We start from the raw sequence: 26,391 nt of genomic DNA, 5'->3' as shown, positions 1-26,391 counted from the left end.
AACTTAAATGACTAGATGACAAAAATAAAGTTTTTAAAAATGACATCTTGTTTTATAATCAGAAAATACTATATTTTGAAGAAACTTGATATCTATTCTCTTAAAAAACACCCTCAGTTTATTATGTGCAGGAATATTGTGTGCAATGACTAACTTCCCTTTTCTGTTGATGTAGTCAATATCCCAGGCCTGTCTAGAATCGTTCCCATGTGTCTGTCACTTTGTGATCTGCTGGGGTTCTTTTTTTTCCCTTTCTTTCTAGACAGGGTTTCTCTGTGTAGCTTTGAAGCCTGGAACCTGTCCTGGAACTCGCTGTGTAGATCAGACTGACCTCGAACTCCCAGAGATCTACCTGCCTCTGTCTCCCAAGTGCTGTGTTTAAAAGCATATGCCACCACTGCCTGGCCTTTTTTCTTTCTTTTTATTATTATTTTTCATTTATTTTACATCCCAACCATAGTTTTCCCTCCTTCCTCTCGTTCCATCCCCCAGTCTCCCCTCTTCCTTCTCCCCCACCCACTCCTATGTCTCTATTCTGAAAGGGACTAGCCTCCCATGGGAGTCAGCAAAGCACAGTACAACAAGTTCATGCAGAACCAAGCTCCTCCCCCTGAATCAAGGCTGTGCAAGGCAACCCAGCATGGGAAATAGGTTCCCCAAAATCCTGCTGGGGTTCTTTAAGATAAAACACAGACTGAGCCCTGCCTCTGGAGATTCTGGTTCACCTGTGGTAAAGAAGCAGGAAACAAGGACTTTAAGACTCTTTTACAATAAATTGGCGATTAGGAAATGGGAAACTGACCTCTGCCTCTGGAATGCTGGGATTGCAGGAACTGCATCCAGTTTAATAAGGATGCTGTCAACAGTCAAGTTTCTTTTTGGCACTGGGGGGGGGGGGGATAATTCTGTGGGCGACTGAAGCGGCGGTAAGCCCCCTTTAGTGAATGAGAAAATAAATGAATAGGTTCAGCAGATTTGTCAGGACTACAAAAGCCCAAAGCACCAACTTCCAACCACAGTGTGCCTATGTGCGATGTGAGGAGAACAGCCAGCTGGGAAGAAGACAGCTTGTGCTCTTTACACATTCAGCTTTGGAATAATCAGTTATTAGAGATTAAACACACGGTTTTAAAATGCGGTATTCTTACCTTTGCGGAAAACTCTTGGGCTGTTATTTCCGGATAACTAGGTGCCAACTTATTTTATTATGGTGCCATTTGTTTTCAACAGCCAGTTTTTGTTTTTGAGGGGGGCGAGGGTCTTAATTGATCCAATCTATTTTTCAGGCGAGCCTGCCGTACAGATGATCACTGCCAAACATTCCTTACCAACTCCATCCCCTTCCTCCACCTGGCTGGGAAGCTGCCTGGGCCGGCCCCAGTCTGGGTGCCCGGAGCCCCGCCCCTAAACTCCTAGGGCGCGCTTGGGGGTGGGAGGGGGCCGCCACGTGGAGCGTGGGCGCGATTCTCAGAAGCGCCTGCGCCGTCGCCGCGGCGTAGCTCGGGTCGGACCCGTCGCCTAACGTCAACGGCGCTGGCGCCGCGGCCGGGGTTCACTCTAACGCGGCTGACGCAACGCCGGAGAGCGGGGACGTAGACGGAAGAAAAGGCGGAGGCCAGGGCAGCCGGCGCGGAGAGTGGGCCGGGACTGGGGTCGGCTGCTAGCAGGTAGGCGAGCAGGTGACACTGGGCGAGGGTGCTCTCGGGGCGTGGAGGACACGCGTGGCGCATCCACGGGGGAGGGGATGGGAGCGGGTCGCGGGTGGTGGCGGCCTGGGGCACCCAGGTGCTCTGAGATGCTGGTGCACAGCTCCCTGTGCGGGGCATAGGAGGCCCCGGGTATCTGGCGATCTCTTGGGCACGCGACCAGGTGGAGGCCTGAAGACCCTGCAGCCCTCTCTCACCCACACCCAGAACCGGCTTCCAGTGTCCCGGCGCTGCGAGTAGTGATAGACCTGGTACGTGATGAGCCGCCGGCACACCCCCACGGCCTGGGTCTGCAGTTCTCTGTGGCTCACGCCCTGACATATGGGGCCTGTGCATGGTTGATACTCCCTGCAGCCAGGGTTACCCCAAGAACCCCTGCGTGCGGTAATTATCTCTTGGCACAATCAGGTTGCCCTCAGAATTTTCACTCACCACGCCTCACCCCAGCTTTATTCCCCCACCCTCTGAAAGCAGGGGCATTTATCTTTGGGCTTTTGTCTTTTTGTTAAGTAGTGAACCATGAACTCAGCATGTGTCTTTCTGGGTGGTTTGTTGAGACTGAAGTTCACTTCTCTAAGTGAGATAAGAGCTTTCAGTGTAGTTGTGTATAGGAGCTTGAGAGATGTTCTGAGTTAAAATGTAATTCCGTCTCGGCCACACTTGCTTTGGGCCTTTATATCACTTGTCTGGTTTTTGCCGGCACAGTAAACTGCCAGGTTGAACAGTCCATTGCACTGAAAGAACAGGCTACCTACTGGGAACAGAGACAAGGTACAAGGGAAGACCCGATGACTTAATGGATCTCAAACTGTACTTAGACAAGATGGGGAAAACAATCTAGAAACATGTATGTGATTAGATCAGAATCTATTCTGAGCCAGGGTGCTATGGCGCTCAGGCTGGCCTAGAACTGGCTATGTGCCGAGAATGACCTTGAGTTTCTCGTCTTTTGCCTCTCCTTCCCCCCAACTGCTGGGATTACATGAGTATGGTACCATGCTCAGCTGCCCATCAGTGGCTCTTTTGACCTTTTAGTGTCGCTGAAGGGAATAAAAAGTGGGAAGCTGAAGACATGTCTGTGCCTTTTAAAAGGCAGAGGAGAGAGAGACATGAGCCTTACCCGTGTAACCAGGCGCTTTCCGTGTATTGCCTGGTCTAATTCCCATAGTGATCTCATGCTGTCTTAACCGTTATTATTCCTCATTTACAGACGAGGAAATTGAGGCTTACAAAGTTCCAAGTAAACCTCCAAAAGGCATACCCCTGGCCAGGATAGAGCTAACACCCAAGTCTGCCCAACTCTAAAGTCGTGTTCCCCGTCCTGTGTACCCTGCACCAAAGGGAAGTTGATAACTCATTTGTGGAGAGCAACAGTGCCTGAACCGGCTCACCTAGAGGATTATGTTCAGCTTTGACGGCTAGACCTGCAGAGGACGGTGCAAAGGGGCTGCCACCGGAAGTATGTCACTATTAGCCATCCTGCACCGCGTGCACTCATCAGCCTGCTGCCATATGTTTTACTGCAGAGTGAGCCTATCATCTCCTCTCTCTCCGTGTCTGCGCTTCCGTGCAGAATAATTGTAGAATAATTGCTGTGGATTTGGGGGCCTGAGGAAATGGTTGAGTGGGAAAAGTGCTTGCTGTGCAAGCATGAGGACCTGAGTTCGGATCCCTAGCACCCATGTAAAATCTGGGTATGGTGCTACACCTTTGTAACCCCAGAGCTGGGGGAAGGAGACAAGCAGGTTCACTGGCCCACCAGCCCAACCAAAGCAGCAAGCTCTGGGTTCAGTGAGAGATTTGATCTCAAAAACAAACAAAAACCAGGTGGACAGAAAAAAACAAGACACTTGAATTGACCTCCATGTTTGCAGGTACCCCAACCCCAACACACACATATACACACATACGATTTGGGATATATCCCCCAGTCTATGAAGCACAAGTTAAAGGGGGGCCACCAGCAAAGGAAATGCAGTTATTTTTCTTACCTTGTGAGACCCCAGTGGCCTTATAGCATAAGAGCTCAGTAACGACTGGCTTGTCTATGTACAAGAATGAGTGAGTCCTCTGCTGTGTTTTTGTATGTCGAAAGACGCATGCTGAGTTCATGGTTCACTACTTAACAAAAAGACAAAGGCCCAAAGATAAATGTGTGGGACATTCTTTGTCTAAAACCATAGGTTTGACCCAGGATAAGAAAATTTTCATGACCACTACATCCTCACTGTTGAGATCGCACACATACACTAATAATAATAAATGCAATAATAAGATGCTAGCCATTTATAAACATTACCTCCCTGACCTCCAGAGTTTACCTTAGATTCCTGCAGCAACCAGAAGAACTTGACTGTAGCGCCCTCCCCCTCCCACCATCCACTGCACCCTCCCCCCCACCTTTCCTCTTGTGCTGGCAAGAACCATGCTGACATTTCAGTTCTGCGAACCTCCACGTTCGGTTGGGAGACAGTGGCAGGCTGCTGTTGAGGTTGGATTTGTTAATCATTAGAGAGCCCTTAACAGGAAAGGAAATACAATGAAAATTTAATACCGACATTTAAACATTATATATTAAAACTATTTTATCATTCAAAATATTTATTGTATCTAATTACTGTTTGGTATATAAAAAGTAAAGCAGTGCTTTAAAAAGAAAGGGGGGAGAGCGAAGGAAGCTCTTTGTTCTTTTTCTTTTCTATTCCTGTAACACTGAGGAGGTGGTCATTTAATATAGCAAAGTTTAAATCACGTAAGTCACAGTTTTACGCTAAGAGAAGGAGAAACGGAGGGGAATCTAATGTGTTGTCTAGCATTTTTCTTGACTCCCCCCCCCCTTTTAAAAAATTCTTCCTGCAGGTGTTTGGATCCGTGACCACGTCTCGCCATGCTGAGATACTTACACCGCTCTGGGTTCCAGCCCTTCAGCCAGCGTCTGCTGCCTTGTGTCCAGTCTGTAGCTGTGCCCAGATTGTGTATGTACCGCTGACGTGTATGCGGGGAGTGAGGTAGTCAGAGTGGACTGCAGGCCAGCAGAAGCATACAGGAGGCTGCCTGCTGCTGGATGCTCCCAGTATTGGTTTTTGTCAATAATGTGGGATTTTTTTTTAGGGGGGGGGTAGTCTTTCCTCTTGACTTTTTTTTTAATCATTACACTTAGAATACTGAGCCCTTATATCCTTTACCCAATTTCAAACAGTATTTCTAGCAGGATGCTAGGGTTAATACAGTGAAGATAAACCACTGGGCCTCTGTGTCCACCTCTTTGTTATTACTGCCTCCTCTCCCTTAGCCCCGACCCTTGTCCACCACTAAACTCTTGTATGATTATTTTTTTTCATGTGAAGAATACTATGTAAATGAAATCATCTGATGTGTGGCTTGAATTTTCTGGGTTGCTTTACTCTGTTTTTTTTTGGTTTTTTTTTTTTTTGGCGGGGTGTGTGTGTGTGTGTGTGTGTGTGTGTGTGTGTTTGTTTTGCTTTGTTTGTTGTTTTGTTTTGGGTTCTGTGGTTGTTTTTCCGTTAATTCAACATAGTTCTCCAGAGCCTGATCTGAGTAGTAGCTAACGGTGAAGGCAACCATCTGAAAATGGTAGCGAGAATGACCACTCTCACTAAGGACATCTGGGCTTTGATCTCTCAAGGATGCAGAGAGGCTATGCATAACGCCACATTGAACACGCATGTACAGGGCTTTATATGAACATAGTTTTCATGTCTCTGAGATGAATGCCCAAGCATGCAGTCCTGACTTCTAAGTGCCCGTCCTTGGTGAGGTATGTGGTGCAGGCATGTCCCTGCAGTTTATTGACGTGTTGACTGACTCTTCCAACAGGGTCTTTCACAGAGGAAAGCTTTGTGCTTTGATGTGGTCCAACTTACTGGGATTTTTCTATGAATTTTACCTAAGAGCCACGTCCAAAAACTCTCAGTAGATAGCCTTAGATTCTAAAATTTTCTCCTGTGTTTTTTCTCCCCCTAAATTTTAAAGTTTTACGTTTAAGCTCATAAGCTAGTTTGAGTTCATTTTTGCGCAGGGTATGAGAGTCCGTCAAAGTTCCTTTTTTGCATATGGATAGATACCAGGTACTCTGGCATCATTTATTGAAAGACTGGTATCTTTAGCTAGCTGCTACCTCAAGTTATGTCAAATCTAAATCTTACCAGCTTCTTTGGAAGATGGCTTGCTTCCCACTGTGAGAGAATCCCTGTTCTTTCCTATACAGAAGAGTGTTAAGTGTGGAAAATGGGATCTGGAACCAGCTCCCTGAGTTTGAAAGCTAGCTCTGCTGCTCACAAATGAAATAATTACAGTGGTTGTGTGTCTTTCTGCTTGCACACTGGCTCAGGGATTGCTGTGGTCAGGGCTTCCTGCTGGGATGCTAGCTCGTCTGTGTTCCGGGTGGTCTCCTACCATCCAGTAGACGGCCCACCTGTTGATGGAAGAAGTACTGTGTTCATTTTTTTTCAATCTGGTGATCTTTTCCTGGCCTAGGTTTCTTTATTTATAAAATAGGGTTAATAACTAAAGGAGAACTTATCAGCTTTAACTCATAAAAACCGATAAAACCATGGTCATAATAACTGTTATTCTGTTTCCTGTTGCTGTGGCAGTGCCTGAGGAAATCTCTGCAGGGTCATCACGTGGTGCCTGTGACTAGTGTGCTCAGTTCCACTGTATAGTAAATATTTATTTACTTATTGATAGGTAGGATCTCACTGGGTAGCCCAGGCTGGACTCAAACTTTTCGAGTAGCTCAGGCTGGTCTCAGATTTGCTGTGTAGCCCAGGCTGATCGTGAGCTCATCATCCCCCTTCCTCTACCCTCCGAGGACTAAGATTGCAGGCGTGTATCACCTGGCCCAGTTTTTGGTATCTTTATTTTTGATATTATTTATTCACACTTATAAAAAGAGGCACTTCTGACTTTTGTCATTTTTTTTGGGTGCTAGAGCCCTGGGTTACTGGACATGGAGAGCAAAGAGCAGACAAGAGGTAAGAAAGGCAGCATGGAGAGGTGTGTGCCTTGCCTCTGCTGTGGTAAACATCAGGACCAAAAGCATGTTTCCGGAGTCTCCAGTCCATAATGGCAGGGAAGGCCTGTCTTGTTGGCAGCAGCAGGAGACTGGCTGGTTACATTTTATCCACGCACAGGATGCAGAGGAGGAGGACAGGAAGTGGCATGAGGTTCTAAGCCCTCAAAGTTCACCTCCAATGATGTACTTCCAGCAGAGCTGCCCCTCTGAAAGGCTCCATAGCCTCCCCCAAACCACCTGGAGCCCAACTGTTCAAATATGGTAGCCTATGGGGAACATTTTTCATTCAAACCACCTCACAGGGTTTTCAGAGAAAAACAGAAGAAAGCGAAAGGCCAGAGAGAGAGACGATAGCAAGATCCTTCTTGAAGCCTGCGGCAGTCTCTTTAATCTCTGAACTTCTCGGACGCAGAGGAGGGTGCAAAGCTGTGGCAAAGGGCTTTGCATCCTTTGGTGTATAACCAACCAATGGCATGCTTTGAACATGACCAGCCCTCTCACACCCACCCCACCACACGCGTGTGCACACATAACTTCCTCTAGAGACACAGATTTTCTTTAGTGCCCAGGAGGTAAAGATTTCTTAGAAATTGAGGAAGAACTACCCGGACGCTTTTGGTTTTCCTAATTAATCAAAATCTTTCTAGTCCATGTGTTGGCCTGCTTTTTGCCGTTGTGGCAGAACAGTTGGGAAAAATCAGCTTGAAATGAGGAAAGAATTATTTGAGTTCATGGTTTCCAAGGTTCCGGTGCATGATCACTGCAGTGCATGGTCGCTGCAGTGCGGGTTCACTGCAATGCATGGTCGCTGCAATGCATGGTCGCTGTCCCATCACCCTTTGGCCTGTGGTAAGGCAGTACCTCACTCAGAGGTGTATGATAGAAGACCGCTTACCTCGTGGCAGCTGGAAAGCAGGAGAGGGACAAGGGTCACCATAGGTCCTTTAAGGACACACCACCAGATATCATACCTTCTTCTGCTAGGTCCTACCCTAAAGACTGTACCACCTTCCAAGAGCTCTATAGGCCGGGTACCAAGGCTTGCTTACATGAACATTAAGGGATAGCAGTCCTCAGCGTAAACCTTAAAAAGTAAAATAAATTATAGAGTGTAAAAACTACCCCAAGAAGCCAGTATGGTAGTGCACTCTTATATTCCCAGCACTCGACCTGAAAAGCAGGGAGACTGGGAATTCAAAGCCAGCTCTGGCGACCTGGTAAATTTGAGGCTAACCTGGGCTACATGATACCCTAACTCAATGGTTTTGTTCAACAGGAAACTCCTAAACCTTGAATCACATGAAACTGCCCTTGAATGCCCCATTGAACTCCATTAAGTTCTTATCTGTTTGAAACCTTACTGATATTTATGGCCCCTCTTCAACTTTATTAGCTCTCGTCTGGGCCCCATTGCCTGCGAGTCCCTTGACTGCCTGGCTCTAGGGCAGACCATGCTCCTCTGCTGATAGAGACTGTGGATCACACGCCTTCTTCATGCTAGCCCAGCTGCTGGGCTCTGATTGGTTTTTGCCATTTCACCACCTGGGCTGCATACTGTTTCTTTCTGCCCCTGAGGTACTCTTATCGGGTTGCCATACCCACGTGCCCAAGACAAGGAAGGCCCTGTAATAGATAAGAGAGACAGAGAGCCAGCGGGCGTGGTCCTGACAGCTGCCAAAGGGACACACGATACTTGGTGGAGTGCAGGGCTCTGTAAATGCCATTGGTGATCCAGGTCTGAACCCCAAGGGTGTAAGTCTGCCTCCCCACCATCCTTCTCTCTGTCAGGTCACAGTTAGACATAGATATACATGTCATTTAGAATAATACCCTGAAGGCTGAAGGTACTGGTTACTCTGGAGAAGACAGGCAGCTCTAACAACACATACACTAGTGTTTCAGTCCCTGGGGTGTCCACAGGAGGAAAAAACAGTGTGCCTGTGGGTCCAGTAAGGATGCTACAGCTCCCCCGTCCCAGATCTTGCTTCAATGAGCATCTCTGTGAGGTGCCAGACTGCAAGCCCATTGTACAAAAGCCAGACTATCTTCTTTGCCTTTTCATAACCTGAAATATATAGTCACTTGAAAGAATAGCCATATAACGAAGGAAAGGGCTCTTTGGTGTTATTGTATAAGACAGTCTTTTTAAGATTTGTGTGTGCTGGGGCATGGTGGCACATGCCTGTAATCCTAACATTGGGAGACTAAGACAGGAGGATTGTGAGTTTGAGGCCAGCCTGGGCTACATATTGAGACCCTGACTCAAAAGCAAAACAACAAAGGGATTGTATTTAAGAACTAGAGATACAGTGCAATAGCTCAGCTGGTTAATATGCATGCACCTTTTCATTGCAAAATTATATTGGATCTCTCTCTCTCTCTCTCTTTTTCTTCCCTGACTTTGGGATATACAGATCCAGTCCAGCCTTCAGCTGTCAGACATGTTCGTTCTTGGAGCAACATCCCTTTTATCACGGTACCCCTCAGTCGTGCCCATGGCAAGCCCTTTGCCCACCGAAGCGAGCTAAAGCATGCCAAGAGAATTGTAGTTAAACTCGGCAGTGCCGTGGTGACCAGAGGAGATGAGTGTGGCCTGGCATTAGGGCGCCTGGCATCTATTGTTGAACAGGTAATTATCAAGGTGGAAATTCTGCTGAACTAAAACAGGGTCTCCGAGTCGATACCAGAGGATCAACTTGTTGAGAACGGTGTGTGTGAGAGTAGACGGGCCAGGGAGAAGGCAAGCTTGAGAGCAGCGACGGGAGCGCCGGGGAGGCTGGGAATCAGAGTGAGCATCACAGCAGGTTGCGTTCTAGACCCTCCTCTAGATCAGTGCTTCAGCCTCCCAGGGGACGAAAGATGCTGATCAGAGGAGAGACTTGATGAAATGGCTGGGAGAACCTGGCAGAGACTTTCTCCAGTCACCTGCTCGCCTCTCGCTGCTGTGGACCTGATAGGAAGGCTCCAGCAGTCAGGTCAGGGCCTTATACACAGTCTTATCCAGACAGCGGGTCATTTCAGGTGGGTTCAGAAGGCAGCATCAGGTGCCATCAGTGGCCGTAGGTAGGAAAGTCTGCATGAGTACACAGCTGCTCAGGGGCAGCAAGATGTTTGAATCCGTGAGTTCATGGTAACTTCAGGCACTCATTGATGGCAAGGCTCGGGGATGCAGCTCCATGGCCCTGAGTTTGATCAGCACATGTCTAAGTTAGAATATCAGCATATTGCAAACCCCAAGGGAGGAGTGAATCAGTGGTGGTCAGCAGTCGCTGCCAACATCACAGAAAGGAAGAGAACCGGGCATTAAGCTGACAACCTGAAGAAAATCCTTGGCACACACCCCAGCCAAAGCCTCCAAACCTGAAGCAGAGTCAGAAAAATGAGGGCTGGGAAATCATGAAGGGAGAGGAGCTCACATGAGCAGAAAAATGCAAAACAGAAAATGGTGGAGAGAAAAATGTATGGATTGAAAGACTAATGATATTTTAACTGCTTGTGCTCGGTGGGCTTAACTTGCTTCACAGTCTGAGCAAGCTAAAAGGCAAGCTGGGCGGGAATATGATCCCTGGCTATTTGATCCGGAGGAGGCCTTTCACATGTTTTGGGTGATAATGGTTTTGCATGCATGCATATTCCATGGTTTTTAAGGATTGCTGCTGAGATACCTACATAATGCATGAGGACTGGGACTGAGGGTAAACCATGGTGGAGCAGGTTTCACTGGAGAGGAAAATTAGCTCTAGGAGGAGCTAAAACTGGGTATGATTTATAAAATCATCCTCACTACTTTGATTAAATACTGATTTAAAAAAAAATCTCCAGCCAGGCAGGGGTGGCGCACACCTTTAGTCCTGGCACTTGAGAGTCAGAGGCAGGCAGATCTCTGTGAGTTAGAAACCTAGTTCCAGGACAGCCAGGACTGTTACACAGAGAAACCCTGTCTCCAGTAACCAAGGGGAAAAAGAAAAAAAATCAAATGACCAATGCATCTTTAAAAAAAAAAAGATTTATTTAATTCTGTATGCATGTCTCTGTGTGGGTATGTGCACATACAAGCAGGTGCCCATGGAGCCAGAGGCATTGGGTCACCCTGGAGCCAGGTTGGCAGGTGATTGTGAAATGCCCATCATGGGTGCTAGGAACTAAACTCCGGTCCTCTGCAAGAGCAGAATGTACCCATAACCACTGAGCAATCTATCCAGCCAATTCTGAAATTTTCTTTTGTCTATTTTTTATTTCATGGGCACTGTTGTTTTTGCCTGCATGTATGTCCGTATGAAGGTATTGAATCCCCTGGAACTGGGATTACAGACGGTTGTGAGCTTCCATGTGGGTGTTGGGCATTGAACCTAGGTCCTCTTGGAGAGCAGCCAGTGCTCTTAACCAGTGAGCCAACTTCCCAGGCCCCAGCTACTGAAATTTTCTAAGATAAGAATTGACTATTTTAAGCTGGGCATTTGAGACCCACACCTTTAATCCCGGCATTCAGGAGGCAGAGGCAGAGGCAGGCCTCTCTGCGATAGGGGCCAGCCTGGTCTACAGAACTGACTGTTGTAGATTACACTTCTTAGCAGCCACTGTGAGTTCTGCAGGTCACGGGGTTCAGTCATTAGGGGAATGGACAGTTAGGAGCACTGACTGTTGCATTGTGAGTCTTCGATTTTTTTTTTTTTTTTTTTTTTAGATAATCTATCTTAGGTATCACAAGTGACCATAGCCGGTCCTGGGCAGAGTAGAGCAGGGTCAGCATCTGTCCCTGATGAGGGTGACCCACAGGAATCAAGAGTCTTCCCAGACTTCTTCTGCTTTATAGGTAGAAGGTATCAAGATTCCAACATTGTTAGCATCACCTACAACATCTCTTTTCTGCCTGCCACCTGTTAAACAGACACTTGAAGCAGTGTAAGAATGTTTCACCCAAACAGTCCGAGCAGTTCTTCCAGAGCCAGCTGAGCGCTGTCCCCGAGAACAGTATTGGAATCCACTCATGTCCGCCCTGCCTGGGTCTCTTGTGAGGAGAGAAGAGGGCGGTACTATGACTTGTGCATTTTTCTTTTTCCATTGCAGGTCTCAGTGCTTCAGAATCAGGGCCGAGAGATGATGCTGGTCACCAGTGGAGCCGTTGCCTTCGGCAAGCAGCGCCTGCGCCATGAGATCCTTCTGTCTCAGAGTGTGCGGCAGGCCCTACACTCGGGGCAGAACCAGCTCAAGGAGTTGGTGAGTGCCGCTTCCCTAACCCTGTCCCCAAAGTCCTCAGGTCTCCCCTCCTTCCCCACCACATACTGTCTGATTGATGTGTTGCAGGCGATTCCAGTCTTAGAGGCCCGAGCCTGTGCAGCTGCTGGACAGAGTGGGCTGATGGCTTTGTACGAGGCCATGTTTACACAGTACAGCATCTGTGCTGCCCAGGTGAGAGACCGGGCCTCCCAGGGGGTGTGGGACCTGTGAGGGTGGTTCTTGTGGCGTGAGAAGCCTGCAAGCAAGGTCCTGCAGCCAGGTGCCAGTGTGTGGTCTGTAAGCGTCTGTCTGAGTTTCCCTATCTGAAAAGTGAGGTATTATCAGTGTCTACTTCAGAGAGTTTTAGGAAAGGCTCAAGGAGAAAATACATGAAAAGTACTTAAGATAGCACCTGGTGTCTATATACCTCAAGCCCACGAGTTACCACGATAGTAACTCTAGAGCAGTGGTTCTCAACCTTCCTAATGCCGCAACCCTTCAATACCCTCATGTTGTGGTGACCCTAATTTTAAAATTATTTCGTTGCTACTTTATAACTATAATTTTGCTACTGTTATGAATCGTAATATATCTGATATGCAGGCTATCTGATACATGACCCTTTCCTCCCCCCACCTCCATCCCTCACTGCTCTAGAAACTGCTACGGGGCAGATGCTCCTGAACCAGGCAAATTAGACTTCACTTTCATTGCTTTCTCTGACTCCAGGTAGCTTGCTTCTCTGTGCCTGGTTGTCATTTATAGTAAGTACATAATTTGTTGATGGGAAAGAAGAAATGCTGGTGAATGGTTTGTTTTATATTTATCCAATTAATATTGGTCACTTTTTTTTTTTTTTTTTTTTTTTTTGGTTTTTCGAGACAGAGTTTCTCTGTGGCTTTTGGAGCCTGTCCTGGAACTAGCTCTTGTAGACCAGGCTGGCCTCAAACTCACAGAGATCCATCTGCCTCTGCCTCCCGAGTGCTGGGATTAAAGGCGTACACCACCACCGCCTGGCTATTGGTCACTTTTGATGTACAAAGAAGTTTGCTTGGCATTGGGCTTCTCTGGTACAATGTTCCAATCCTCATGGGACTTACTGTTGAGTACTTACCTCTAAATGTTGTGAGTCTTTTTTCTACATTATTTCATTTTTACTCAAATGTCTTGACTTTCTTTAAACTGTGATTTTAATCACCTGTTGGGCTCTAATCACCTGTATGAGGCCGCTTGTTTGTTCCTGGCTGCTCAGACCCAAAATAACCACATAGAAACTATATTATTTGCAATACTGTTTGGCCAATAGCTAAAGCATATTTCTGGCTAACTCTTATATCCTAAACTAACCCATCTCCATTAATCTGTGTATCGTCACGTGGCTGTGGCTTACTAGGTAAAGTTCTGGCGTCTGTCTCCAGCAGGGCTACATGGCTTCTCCCTCTGGCTGCTCCATGGCATCTCATGACTCTGCCTTTTTCTCCCAGCATTCAGTTTAGTTTTCCCAGCCTAGTTCTATTCTACCCTGCACAGGCCTAAGACAGTTTATTAACCAATGGTATGCACAGCATACAGAGGGGAATCCCACATCACCTCCCCTTTTCTGTTGAAATAAAAAGGAAGGTTTTAACTTTAACATAGTAAATTACATAAAACAAGACAAGTATTAAGCAAGAATTATAGTTAAAATATTTATATCTAGTTTATCTTGTATAATAACTAAGGAAACTGTAACTATTTATTCTTCAATTCCATCAAAGACTTCAGAAGAATATATTACCTAAGTAAACAGGAAGTGCATTGTAAATAACTTCCAAAACTCTAGAATTGACAGATACATCTTGCTGCCTGGACAGTCACCCAAAGTTCTTCTTAATGTTGCAGGCACCTTTCTTTAGCCAACAGACCTATACTGTCCGGCAGACTTTTCCGCGAAGCAGGAAATTTAAAGCTTTATTCTGCCTTGTAATGGAAAAGTTCAGCCGTTGCTTTCTTCTGTGTCCTGCAGAATGTCTTGCAGACTCTTTCATGAAGCAGGAACCGTTTCACCTTTAGGCAAGTTCAGCTGTCATCTTTCTGTGGGTCTTGCATGTCCAATTCACACAGCATAACATTAAGCGGTCAGGCAAGAGCAGTTTCTTGCCCAAATGGCTAGCAAAGTCCATAAGGAGCCTCTTTGATGCCCATCTTCCTCTTGAATTAATTGGTGCTGTCAGGAGCAGATGTGTCTCATTGCCATGAAAAGTCCTAAGTTCTTAAAACACTTTAAATGCCATGTTCTGTGGTCTTTAAAAAATTTGAAGAATACCTATCTAACTGAATTGAATTATATCTCTATATATCTAGAAAACCTAACTAACATGACTACAAGCTTGACTATTATAGATAATTATCTATTAACCTATTTCCTAATTATACATTACATTTTTAAATGAGTTGCACAAACATAATACCTTAATTAAAAGCAGAAAGATATATACACAGTATAACAAAACTGACCTTAAATTTGTATCAATAAACCAAGATCTATACCAATGCAAAGTGTCCATCTCTATAGCAACCTGTACAGCTGTGCAATAAATAAAAATATCTAAAATACAGTCACATAACTGGTAAAAAGCCTGACGTTTTTATTTACTGACTCCTCTGGTACCTTTGACCCTGCTAGTTATGTGTTTATTATTTTAGATGGGAGATATTTTGGGTTTTGTGTTCGGTTCCTATTGCTTTTTCTCATTCTCTGTCTTCTTTGTGGTTGCCACCCACAGTCATGTTCTCGTGTTGTGTAAGTGCTCTCAAGTGCGCCGAAGCAGAAGGTCCTAGAGTTCTTTCCTTACCTTACGGCCTGTGGCTGTCACCTGAGATTTAGTTTTCCGTTAGTATGGGGATTCTTGACCTGTGGGTCTCGACCCCTTTGACAGACTTGTATCTCTAAAGATATTTACACTATGAGTCATTACAGTAGCAAAATTATGTTCATGAAGTAGCAACAAAAATCATTGTATGGTTGGGGGTCACCGCAACATGAGGAACTATATTAAAAGGTTGCAGCGTTAGGAAGGTTGAGAACCACGAGTCAGTGTAAACACAGTAGAAATCTCCGTTTCCATTACACATGCCCTCTAATCTTCCTTCTCCTCTAATCCATCAGCAGTGCTAGTTGTCAGTGCCTGGAGCCAGGTGAGCACACTGTGGTCCAGGGACTGCACTTCTGGGTTTCTGTTCTTGTTGCTGTTTTGTTTTGTTTGTTTTTTCCCCTTGAGGTTGATGCTCTTGGACAGTTTTGTTTAGCTTCCTGTGTAGTGACAGTTCCACAGTTCCATTAGAAGTCGCTGCCACCGTTTGCATTGATAGTGAGGTAAAAGCTCTGCCCATCCTGTTCCCAGGAAGCTCCAGTCCAGGGCCTCTTCTGTCCTGGCCCCTCCCCGACAGGGGGTTATCATGTGTGCTCTTTGTACCTTGTCCTGTGGTTCCTTCTTCTCTGCAGGAACCCTGTGTAGAAGACCATTATCAGTGGGCTTGAGACCCCACTGCACGGGCCTCAGGTTAAAGACTCACCCAAGCGCAGCAGCGGCTCATATTTCCTTCACAGAGATGAGTCTGCTGTGTCCTCTCAGCCAATTCCCTCTACCCAGGCACCAGCTTCCCCACCTGGGAGGCCCCGGCCCTGCCTTCCCAGCCGGAGCTGCAGCCTTTGTTTGTGTAGCTACAGGTATTTCCTGGGACCTTTCCACTTCCTGCTCACCCCTCCCACTCCCCTCCTGGACCCATCCGCTTCTGTTCATCTGCAGTTTCACACAGAACCAGTGGCTTCAGCTTTGACCCTGTCGAGTGCCTGCAGAACAAACTCTCTAGAAACGCTTCCTCACCTTACACTGTAGCAGGGACAGGGCTGTGTTTCCTAGCCAGGCCCTGGTGCAGGCCTCACCCCCTGTCTGTGTCAGCGCCTTCCTCCCACCATTGTGGCAGGGATTGCAGGGAACTTTTTCTCCTGAGTATGCTGTCATTGGTTTCTCGCTATCATTCTCATTCACGTTTGTCTCCTGTTACCTTCTGCCTGATACTCTAATTCTTTAATGAAAACAGACCCATTGATGACTTCCACTCCAGCTGTCCACCATGAGCACCTTTATTCTAATTCTTAACCCTGAGCTAAATTCTGTCCAACCTTCTTTCTGCTCCAACTCCCACATACTCACACATAGTCTTAACTCTGGTAGTGCTCGGCATCAGCGCAAACTAGGGACAGCCTACCCCCAGTGTCTGATGCACTTTTCCAGACAGGTAACCAGTGGCCCTCCCACCTCGCACATTAGTCCTACTGTGGCCAGCCCCTGATTCAGATGCTAGAGTGCAAAGATAGTTTTCCAATCAAGTCTTGGATCACTCTAATGTTCCTTTAAAGTAGGTGTACCAGTTTCCCAACTTTGTATGCAGATGAGATCTTAGCATCATTAAATAAATCTTCCAGACAATTGTAATTCTTTCAGGGGTCTCTCAGACAGTTGGTTAAACATGCTGGCAGTATAGTTCAGTGCAAGCTTGCCTGGCCAGGAAAGAAATGCTAGACCCCAGGGTTGATCTCCAGTGTGGCCAAAAACATTTGTTTCATTAAGATAGGAAAATAAAACAAGGAACTGGATCTGTATCCGAAGGCGTGTTTTATTCCAGAAGTTCAGTGCTGTTCCGAGGAAGTTATCATTTTCCTCCCTGCTACATGTCCTGTTCAATCTCTCTAGATTTTGGTGACCAACTTGGATTTCCACGATGAGCAGAAGCGCCGGAATCTCAACGGCACGCTGCATGAGCTGCTTCGGATGAACATCGTCCCCATTGTCAACACCAACGACGCTGTCGTCCCCCCAGCTGAGCCCAACAGTGATCTTCAGGGGGTAAATGTGGGTAAAGTAGTACTGAGAGTTGAGCATGCTGGCGACACTAACACGCGCTGTGCTGCATGTACTAACACTGGACGTTGGGCATGAGCCAAAGGAGGAGCTGGGAGACCTGGCATTGCAGAACCACGGCGGCGGTGGCACCTCTGAAGTGGGTTTCAGTCAGTGGGTGAGGTGCTGCAGTGCCTTAGAGGGTGCTGTGTGTGAGCATGGCTTGGAGAGTCGGGCATGCATGTTTGTGTGGGGCAGGCAGTGGGGCCTGAGCTCTCGTTTGCATGTTTGAACCTTTGATTTTGCCTGCCAGAGCCCAGCTGGAAGCTCCTGGGCATTTCTTCTGAAACTGCGCAGCTGACTCGCTATCGGAAACTGCACAGCTAACTCACTACTTCCTCCCTGCCTTGTAGGTGATTAGTGTTAAGGATAACGATAGCCTTGCTGCCCGTCTGGCCGTGGAAATGAAAACTGACCTTTTGATTGTCCTCTCAGATGTAGAAGGTACACAGCAATGCCTTTTTCTTTTGTTCACACATAGTTTGTCTTCTGATTGTTTTTCACTGTGGAGTTCTTTCCTGAGCCACGTGAGCTGTTTCTGTGACTCGGGTGGGTGTTTCTGGAAAATGCAGCTTGAATGCAGAAATTGTGCTTTCATTTTTGTTTATTTTAAAAACAGCTTTAAGGAAATAATCACACGCCACATAATTCACCTATTTAAAGCTTTCAGTTCAGCGATCTTTGGACCCAGCCGTCTCCATTATCGATTACAAGCTGCGTTCCTCACCCTGACAAGAAGCCCCACCCCTGTTAGCAGTTGCCTACTTGCACCCAAATTCCCAGCCGTAGACAACTCCAGTCTGCTCTCTGTCTCTGGGCTTGCCTTGAGAGGTTTTATATGAATGGATCATATATTGTATGGTCCTTTGTTACTGTTCCACTTAGTGTAGTGTGTTCATCCACATTATAACATGCACCAATGCTCTTTTTCTTTATATTGCTAAATAATATTCCACTCTGGACATACTGCATTTTATTTATTCAGTCATTAGTTGGTGGGCGTCTCTGCTGTTACTAATAATGCTTTTATAAACCTACTGTGTATAAGTATTTTATTTTCACCTAAGAGTATAATTGTTGTCAAGTGTTGGTGGCATATGTCTCTAATCCCAGCACTAGGGAGGCAGAAGCAGGCGGACTTCTGTAAGTTTAAGGCCAGCCTGATCTACAGAGTGAGTTCCAGGCTAGCCAAGGCTACATAAAGAAACCCTGTCTCAAAAAAAAAAAAAAAAAAAAAGAGTGTAATTGTTGGGCTCCATGGTAAAATGCTTACCTACCAAGAAGAAGACCCTAGAGCCAATCTTTCAAATCTGTAATTAAGAGAGATGTGAGGAAGAGGGGGCAGGAGAGAGAAAACTTGTTGCTTCTTGTGGTAACTTGGTATTGAAAAACCACCTTAGTGGTTTTCACAGCCACTGTGCCATTTGGTGTTGCCACCCTCAGAGTACAAGGGTTCTAATTTGTCTGAGGTACCTATTTGTTACTGTATGTTTTTCTGTTACAATCACAGAATGTCCTAATGAGAAATTCTTAGGCTGAAGTCAGAGGACAAGTTGTGAGCGTCATGTGACTCAAACTCGGGCTTTAGTGATAAGCGGCTTTGCCATCGAGCGTTTGTTCTTAGAACAGTATCTTGTGTTAAAGATCCTGAAGGTGGGGTTGAAAGGCGGTGGGGAGGGGGAGAAGTAGGAAGAATTACAACATACTGGTAGGGCCTCTGGGAGTTTCCCACAGCGTTACCTGAAACTGAACGGCCCCTCGGTCTGCACCTGTCCCCTTCTGGGGAGACCCCTGCCCCGAATCCTAGAGCTGTGGGACTGCCTGAGCCTTGCAGGCAGGCCGGCCGGGCACTTACTGCTGCCCGTGCTTTAGCCTTGCTCCGTCCTAGGTAGCACCCTGATTCCCCCAGTCCTAGGTAGCACCCTGATTCCTCAGAGAGGTTTCTCACAGACCGGGATTGTCCTGGAGATCTGGGACGATGTGGGCGTCCTGTGCAGGAAAAGCAGTGATTTAAAGCCAAAAACGGCTGGGGGGCGGGTGGCTCTGGGCAAAGCCCCTGCAAGGACCCGAGTTTAACCACAGAACAAACATTAAAAAGAAAAAGCCAAGCCGAGTGGTGTAGGCCGTCATCTGAGAGCTGAGGAGGTAGAACAACTTGGCCCTAACCAGCCTTGCCCACTTGCTAAGTTCCAGTGAGACTCTTTAAAAAGTCAAATAAAGGTGGCTAGTGACTGAGAAACGGCACCTGAGCTTGTCCTCTGCCTTCCACATGCCTGTGCATGTGTTTATACCTATGCACTCCTGTGTACCTGCACATACATGTGCACATAAACACAAAACCAAAAAGCTATCCCACCCAAAGTGTCCTGTAGGCTGTTCCCAGCCGTGGGCAGTGTCTCCCTAATGTGTGTCTTCCTTTGGTCTTGATTTAAGAGTTTTCTCAGGCCCCTTTTCCCATTCTCCTTTCCCCTTCCTGGTCTCTGCGCTTTCAAAGAAAAACTGTGAGGGTTTTTTTAACCTCATGGTATACTCCCATTACATTTCACTTCCCTGTGGTGCCCCCAGCTCAGATGCATGCGGGTTGTATGTTCATAGTAATGGATCCAGCCCGAATGCTGAGAGCCCTAACTCTCATGCTGACTTCACCCACCCTCCAAGACACTCACTCATAACCAGGAGGTATCAGTCAAAGGGTCCAGAGAGAGTTAATGAGTAGCCACTTGCATCTCATCCCGCCCAGATGCTCTGGCCGCTGTGCTGTTTCTGTGCTTATCTCTCTGACTTGTATCTTTGAGGTGCAGCAGGATTAAGCAGCGATAGCAGAGGGAAGGATCCCACGGTGCTAGGCACTGTGCCTAGCACGTGACCTCGCTCAGAGGTTGGGAGACATTTGTTCAAGGCTGGTTTAGAGCCTACAAAAGGTGCTGGAGCTATTGCTTAGTGCAGGTCGGCTCACTGATCCCTCACTGTCTTTCCTGGTGAGGCAGGTGTTGGTACAGTACGTTCGTTGCTTTCGTTTGCTTGTTTTGTTGTGTACAGTGACAAGTGCCTGGGGAGGCCTGTGGGGGACACACTTGGGTCAGTGCATTGATGCCGACTCTCTTCCACTCTTTAGGCCTCTTTGACAGTCCCCCAGGCACAGATGATGCAAAGCTCATTGACATATTCTATCCTGGAGACCAGCAGTCGGTGACGTTTGGAACCAAATCTAGAGTGGGATTAGGGGGCATGGAAGCCAAGGTGAGCTGCTACTGAACTATTTCAGTCTTCAAGCCCAAATGGTGTTTTATCATTCTCTACTGCTAAACATGCCTGAGAGCTTATGGTTCAGATACCACACACATGCACTTAAATATGTACATACCTAAGTATGTTTCATGACTGTTGTATATCCATGTTAAATCATGTGTTTCTGTGTATTTTCATTAACATAAGTAGTGCATTTTGTGCGTGTGTTCATTACCTTTGGTTGCTATGGCAGAATAGCTGACAAAGGCTTTTCTGGCTCACGGTTAGAGAATGAGTCCTCTGAGGCAAGGACGTCTTGGCAGTGGCTGACATGGCATCTGGTCATGTTGTATCCACGGTGAGGAGATAAAGATGTGCTGGTGCCCAGCTCACTTTCTCCTTACTCAGCCTGCTACCCCTGCTCACATTTGGGGTCCTACTTCTCCACTTACGCCTTTCTGGCAATGCTCTCATAGGCATCCTGAAGTGGATCTCCGTGATAAATGCAAATCCAGCCAAGTAGACGATGAAAATTAACTGTCCACAGTGTTGTAAGCCCATAGCGGACAGGGACTGTGTAATTTTCACACAATAAATCCTTTATCATCTCAGGTATTTCTAGGAGTTTTCAAGGCTCCTTTCCCTCCCATCAATTGTTCCGTTAATCGTTCTGTGTCCCCTCGAGGCAGAGCGTCATACAGCAGCAGCACAAAAGAGCAGAGTCTTGTTTGCACAAACCTCGTTCCTGCCGCTTCTCTAAGTGCTCAGGTGTTGCTAAGTTCAGGCATGACAAATCAAAATGCTCAGGTGTAACTAATCAAAATGTGCAAGTTTTGAGTCAGTTCTAGCAGCTCTCAGGACACAGAACACACTGGTTCTCCTTCAGGCAGTGCATGCTGAGGCTGGACTGGAAAGTGATGGGGGGCTGTATGTGTTTTCCCTGATCTGAGCTGTTAGGCGCGCCCCTCTGTTTATTTCACTTGCTAGATAGCAAATTGTGTCTCTTGTCATCGTGTGGTTCAGATTGTGTGGGTCTAGGTCTGGATTTCATCTCTGGGTCTAACTTAATCTCTTAGGTGAAGGCAGCCCTCTGGGCTTTGCAAGGTGGTACTTCTGTCGTCATTGCCAATGGAACCCACCCAAAGGTGTCTGGGCACGTCATCACAGACATAGTGGAGGGGAAGAAAGTCGGCACCTTCTTTTCAGAAGTAAAGCCTGCGGGTGAGTCATTCTCCCTCAAGTCCCGGGGCCTGTGGGTGATAGCCAGTGCCACCCCAGCCTAGGTGGGACTGAAGCCTGAGCTCTCGTCCTGCGTGCAGATCCAGATTGTGAAACCAGTGTAGTCACATCACAGACTCTAGGGCTTTAAACAGTTTACACAACTGGATTTTGTTAGAGTCTTAATCTACCTGCCTAGTGAGTCCTCCTGTTCTCCAGAATCAGGAACCATTTGCTAAGCCTGCACTAGATGCTAGGAACTAATGAGCAGTAGAGAGGCAGAGACACGGTGTGTGCTCTGAAGCACACACAAAGAAATGTGCATACCGAAATGAAATTGAACTCTGGAAGGCACAGACTCCTGTTACGTCAGACACGGGAAGTTTCTGTTTATCCCTGAGTTATTCTGTCATGGATTTGTTTGTTTGTGTCTTTTCATTTTGTTGGTTGCAACGGGGGGTTGGAGTGGGGGAATCATTCTGTGGCCCTGGTGATCTCGTGGTATCAGCCACGCATACCAAGACACCAGGCGTTCTTCTGCGGTCGGCAAAGCGTGGGCTGGGAAGGTGGGAGTGTGAAGCTGACCATGGTCTGACGCTTGCATGTGCTCTTGCAGGCCCTACAGTGGAGCAGCAGGGAGAGATGGCTCGGTCCGGAGGGAGGATGCTGGCCACGTTAGAGCCTGAGCAGGTGAGGCCACTCACTCACAGTTTGGTAGGTTTTCAGAACAAAGTGTGCTATACATTGTGGTTTAATGGTTAAGTCTGCTGGCCCCATTTATTCCTAGTGTTAGCAGAATTATCAGAATTAATTTTTTATGCTCCCCTTTGAAGTCAACGTTTCTGTCACCATGGTTTGATCAAAGACAAGATTAGGAAAGTGTGGATCTGACACTTGGCAGACATGGACACATGGCAAGTTACCTCTTCCTGTCCTTTCTGAATCACCTGTAACACCTGGCAGGGAAGCTTCAAAGCCTCTGTGGTCCTCCCCTCCTTGTCCACGGGGAATCAGTGTAAGCAGCAATGTGATAGAGCTGCCGATGGTAAGGCCAGGTGAAGGGGACCGGCTGCCTGGGCTGTGCTGCTGTGGCCCGAGTAGTACAGGTCTCTTCTGTGGCGCACTCTGCTCTGAGAAGGGAGGCGAGAATGACTACAAGCGAGGAAAGGTAAAGCAAAGGAGGAGCCTGGCTCCTCTCTCAGGCCACTCAGCTCTACTTCAGTGATTGTCACACCTACGGCCACATTTCCCCAAATGATATCATTTCCCACAATGATAGCCAATAATTGACCAAAAAGGAAAGCCAGAGGGCTGGAGAGGTAGCTCAGCAGTTAAGAGCACTGACTGCTCTTTCAGAGGACCTGGGTTTGATTCCCAGCACCCACATGGTAGCTGTGTCATTTATAACTCCAGGTTCAAGGTGATCTGGCGCCCTCTTCTGGACTTCTCAGACACTACATGATTACGTACAGGCAAAACTCTTATACACATAAAATAAAAGAAAAAATTTAAAGAAAAGCCAGATGCAAAAACTTACCTGGGAAATAAACTGTCTATGGATACAAAATCTGTAAAGTTGTGCCATGTGTCATTCCTACTTCATTTCAGCTTATCTCTTGGACAAATTATATAACTCAACATATCCTCTCCCCAGTGCTGAGCCGTGGGTCCCTAATGACGGTAATCAGTAAGGGAACAGAAGGATGAGGGCAGGTTGTGGAAACACGTAAGGAGGTGGGCAGTGCCGGAGCATGTGAACGGAAGTAAGGGGCTGCAGTCTGACAGCGTTGGCTCCCAGGACAAGCCTGGCACCATGAGGGTAGACTAAGAAGCCTGTGCGTTCTGGGACCTACCTGGTGTCTTCATGATTTGCTTTTCTTGCAGAGAGCAGAAATTATCCATCATCTGGCTGACCTGCTGACGGACCAGCGGGAAGAGATCCTGCTAGCCAACAAAAAAGACTTGGAGGAGGCAGAGGGTAGGGAGCTGTGCACGCATTTATCATTGTCTTCCTTTCTTTTATGGTAATTCTACATCTGTCCAAAGGAGAGATTGTCAGAAGAAATCGCATTATGAATTATGTGTAGTTTTTATCGAGTGACACTTAAGCTTTTGCTAACCCTTCGTGGTCCTTCCTCCTGCCCCATTCCCAGATGTTTTAGTCCAGCCCTCCAAGGTGCTTTCCCTGTCCGCAGGAGTCATGTGAGCTCTGGCTGCTGTGGCTGCTCAGCTACTGATAGCTGAGACCGTCGTATTGACAGGCACTGTGCTAAGGGCTCTCCCAATAGGGTCGCCTTTAAACTGCACAGCCCAGTGTGGCCGAGGGAGCTACTGCTTATTAGTCCACTCAGCAAAGCTGTCAGTCACCCAAAGTCACGTGACCAACGGCGGGCTCAGGATTCCCGTTCAGATGAACTCTCCATATAAAAGAGCCACAGAAGTGGTTTGTGTTGCCTGCAGAGAAAGATGAGATACCTCCTGGGCCATTAAACCAGTGTGCTGTCCTTATGGTCGTCGGGCGCTGTCCAGAGCGCTCTGTGCGGCGCTTGTGGTGGAGTAGGAGATGTGGCTAATGTCGCCTCACAGACAACAGTTACAGTCAGCCAGGCTCAGGTGCCTTCCTTCCCTTTCTGCTGTGCCAGTTTAAGACTGTGGAGGCGAGCTGGGTGTGGTGGTCACATAGCGAGACCCTGTCGCAAATAGTAATAAAAACAACAATAATAATAACAGAAAGAAAAGGTAGACAAATCGTCATTGTTCTTGATGCCATCAAGACATCAACCTGTACAACAGCCATGTTTGATGATCAGACCTGATATTTCACAGTTAGCATGTTTTACATGCCGTACCCCAGATAGCTAGCTTGTCTGCAGTCGTGGTGGATTATGTGTAACAACTACATCACAGCTTCTTGTCTACACTGTCAGGCAGAATCCAGGCATCCCTGCTTTGAAGTGCTCTGACATACTTGCTGCACGCTGAAAGTGATGATTTTTTGGGACACGAGATACAGTTTCATGCTGTCCCTCCCTTCCTCCAGGAAGAGCTATGTGGACTGCATGTCACTGCATCACCCAGACCCCCAGTTCCGTCTGTCCCTGCTACAGTAAAGCTGGTGGCCGAAGCCTGCCCACATTGCTGCTTTATCATGTCCTGCTGCCTTTTCAGGAAGGCTTGCGACCCCTCTGCTGAAGCGCCTGAGCCTCTCCACATCTAAACTGAACAGCCTGGCCATCGGACTGCGGCAGATTGCAGCTTCCTCCCAGGACAGCGTGGGCCGTGTTCTGCGCCGGACTCGGATTGCCAAAAACCTGGAACTAGAGCAAGTGACTGTCCCAATAGGCGTTTTACTGGTGATCTTTGAGTCTCGCCCTGACTGCCTTCCGCAGGTATGTGTGACCATGACCCTGCCATTGGGAATGATTGGAAGAAGCATATATTATCAGAATTAGAGAGAAGACATCACAGGATGTGTGTGTGTCTGTGTGTATGAACATGTGGATGTGTAGGAGAGAAAAAGATCTTTTTCTTCAACCCCAAAGATAACTATGTCCATGGGATTGTCAGTTTGTTGTTGGGTGGGTTATGTTCTGCAGCCTTCCAGGCATCCTAGAGCAGAGATGCAACCAGGCATTGTAAAGTTAATATTGTCACACTCGTAAGTGTAGAGCTGTCACCTGAGCCCAAGTCATCCTGTAAGACGGGTAAAGCCCTTTCCCAGCTCTCCTGGCTCACAGTGCACTATGTTCTGAGACTGCACACCTGTAGCCTGCTGCCGTCATTCGCCCGACACCTGTCTACCCCCCCGCCCCCCACACACACACTCCGTTATCAGCGTCACGGAGTGCTTCCTGTAGGCACGTTATTAGAAAAAGCGCTTCTGTCATTAGTGGAAGTAGCATGCAGCCCTGATTAAGGAATGTGGTTAGCACACGTCCGAGCGCCAGGGCTGGGAACATGAGGTACAGTAGAAGGCGGCCTCGCTTTGTCTCCCTCCACTCTGAGGAACTGATAATCATTTCCCCCGCAGAGCTGAGTGGGACAAGATGTACTCTGCCTTTTGTATTGGCTCCGAGGTCTCAAAGAGAAATTGTTTTAAAATGAAAATCCAGTTCTTCTGCGTGTAAAGCACAGGGGGTTATGGAGCCTGCGATGCACTGTGGATGTACTCCCTGGCGGACCTCACAGCAGCTTGGTCCTCAGAGGACCCCCTCCCCCTGGTTGTCTGTCCTCAGCCAGGCTCACTACCCCTCTGGCCACAAGTTCCTCTCCTGGAAGAGCCTGGTGGTGGCTGAAAAATTCATTTGTACTAGCAGATGTGTATGGGCTCTGATTCTGTGTGGCTCTTTATGAGATGACGCCTCTCAGCCACCCGAAGCCTCACAAGGCTTCCCACTGTGGCCAGGGCTCCTCACCTGAAGTGTAAGCCCTGGACAACAACACCCAAATCCTAAAAAATGTGGGGGGAAGTTTTTATAACCTTCCTAAGGGGCGCAAGAGCAACTCAAGCAAATGGAAAGGAGTAAGAACCCCTAATCTGGAGATTAAATGGCCAGGCAAAGAGTTTTGGTAGCCTTTTTCTCTCCCTTGCCAAACCTGGGTGAAAGTATTCAGAAAATCCAGCTTCGGGCTTAGGATGACTGGACTGGCGTCTATCACTGCTTTAATGGGATAGCTCATCCTTACCCTGCCCTGGGCAGTGTGCTCCTCCTAGCAGGCTGCTGTCACTGTCCAGGGCTGGCTCGAGTTCAGGTTCTCCAGGTTCTTAGCATCGGCCCAGGTCGGTTCCAGGACCACAGGTGCCTCCCAGCCTCTGCTGGCTCAGTGGAACTGGTCCTCTACTGTGGAGGGAGTTGAGCATCCCATCCCCCCCACCCGTGACCAGAGTGGGAAGAGATTGCTGTGTGACCCTGGCCTCTGAACTCAGGTCGCATTGCTGATGCTTCTGTGGAAGCCAGATAGTATAGTTCCCCAGAGTCAGACATCTCACAAGTTTTCTGCCAGTCCTATGTGTGTAAGCTGTGTGACCTGGGGGGTCACC

General features: G+C 47.5%; 1 protein-coding gene across 2 annotated transcripts in view; it reads left to right on the top strand.

The window, feature by feature from the left end:
* The first annotated feature begins 1,467 nt into the window (after window positions 1-1,467).
* The window catches only part of Aldh18a1 (aldehyde dehydrogenase 18 family member A1), a 34,909-nt gene continuing 9,985 nt past the window's right edge, over window positions 1,468-26,391 (top strand). Inside the window, exons 1-12 of one of the 2 annotated variants that reach the window (XM_038328279.1) lie at window positions 1,468-1,667; window positions 4,566-4,681; window positions 9,159-9,373; window positions 11,812-11,961; window positions 12,049-12,153; window positions 16,698-16,850; window positions 17,258-17,348; window positions 20,020-20,144; window positions 21,209-21,353; window positions 21,967-22,040; window positions 23,235-23,328; window positions 24,519-24,739. In XM_038328279.1, coding sequence (XP_038184207.1) covers window positions 4,594-4,681; window positions 9,159-9,373; window positions 11,812-11,961; window positions 12,049-12,153; window positions 16,698-16,850; window positions 17,258-17,348; window positions 20,020-20,144; window positions 21,209-21,353; window positions 21,967-22,040; window positions 23,235-23,328; window positions 24,519-24,739 — 1,461 coding nt within the window. In that variant the 5' untranslated portion in view covers window positions 1,468-1,667; window positions 4,566-4,593. Of the gene's footprint in view, window positions 1,668-4,565; window positions 4,682-9,158; window positions 9,374-11,811; window positions 11,962-12,048; window positions 12,154-16,697; window positions 16,857-17,257; window positions 17,349-20,019; window positions 20,145-21,208; window positions 21,354-21,966; window positions 22,041-23,234; window positions 23,329-24,518; window positions 24,740-26,391 lie in introns of both variants that reach the window. The other variant, XM_038328274.1, reaches the window with a different exon arrangement.

This window comes from Arvicola amphibius, chromosome 1 (assembly GCF_903992535.2).
Source record: "Arvicola amphibius chromosome 1, mArvAmp1.2, whole genome shotgun sequence".
Lineage (NCBI taxonomy): Eukaryota > Metazoa > Chordata > Mammalia > Rodentia > Cricetidae > Arvicola > Arvicola amphibius.
Note: the sequence above shows the minus strand (reverse complement) of the source record. Positions and strands in the feature narration are given on the sequence as shown.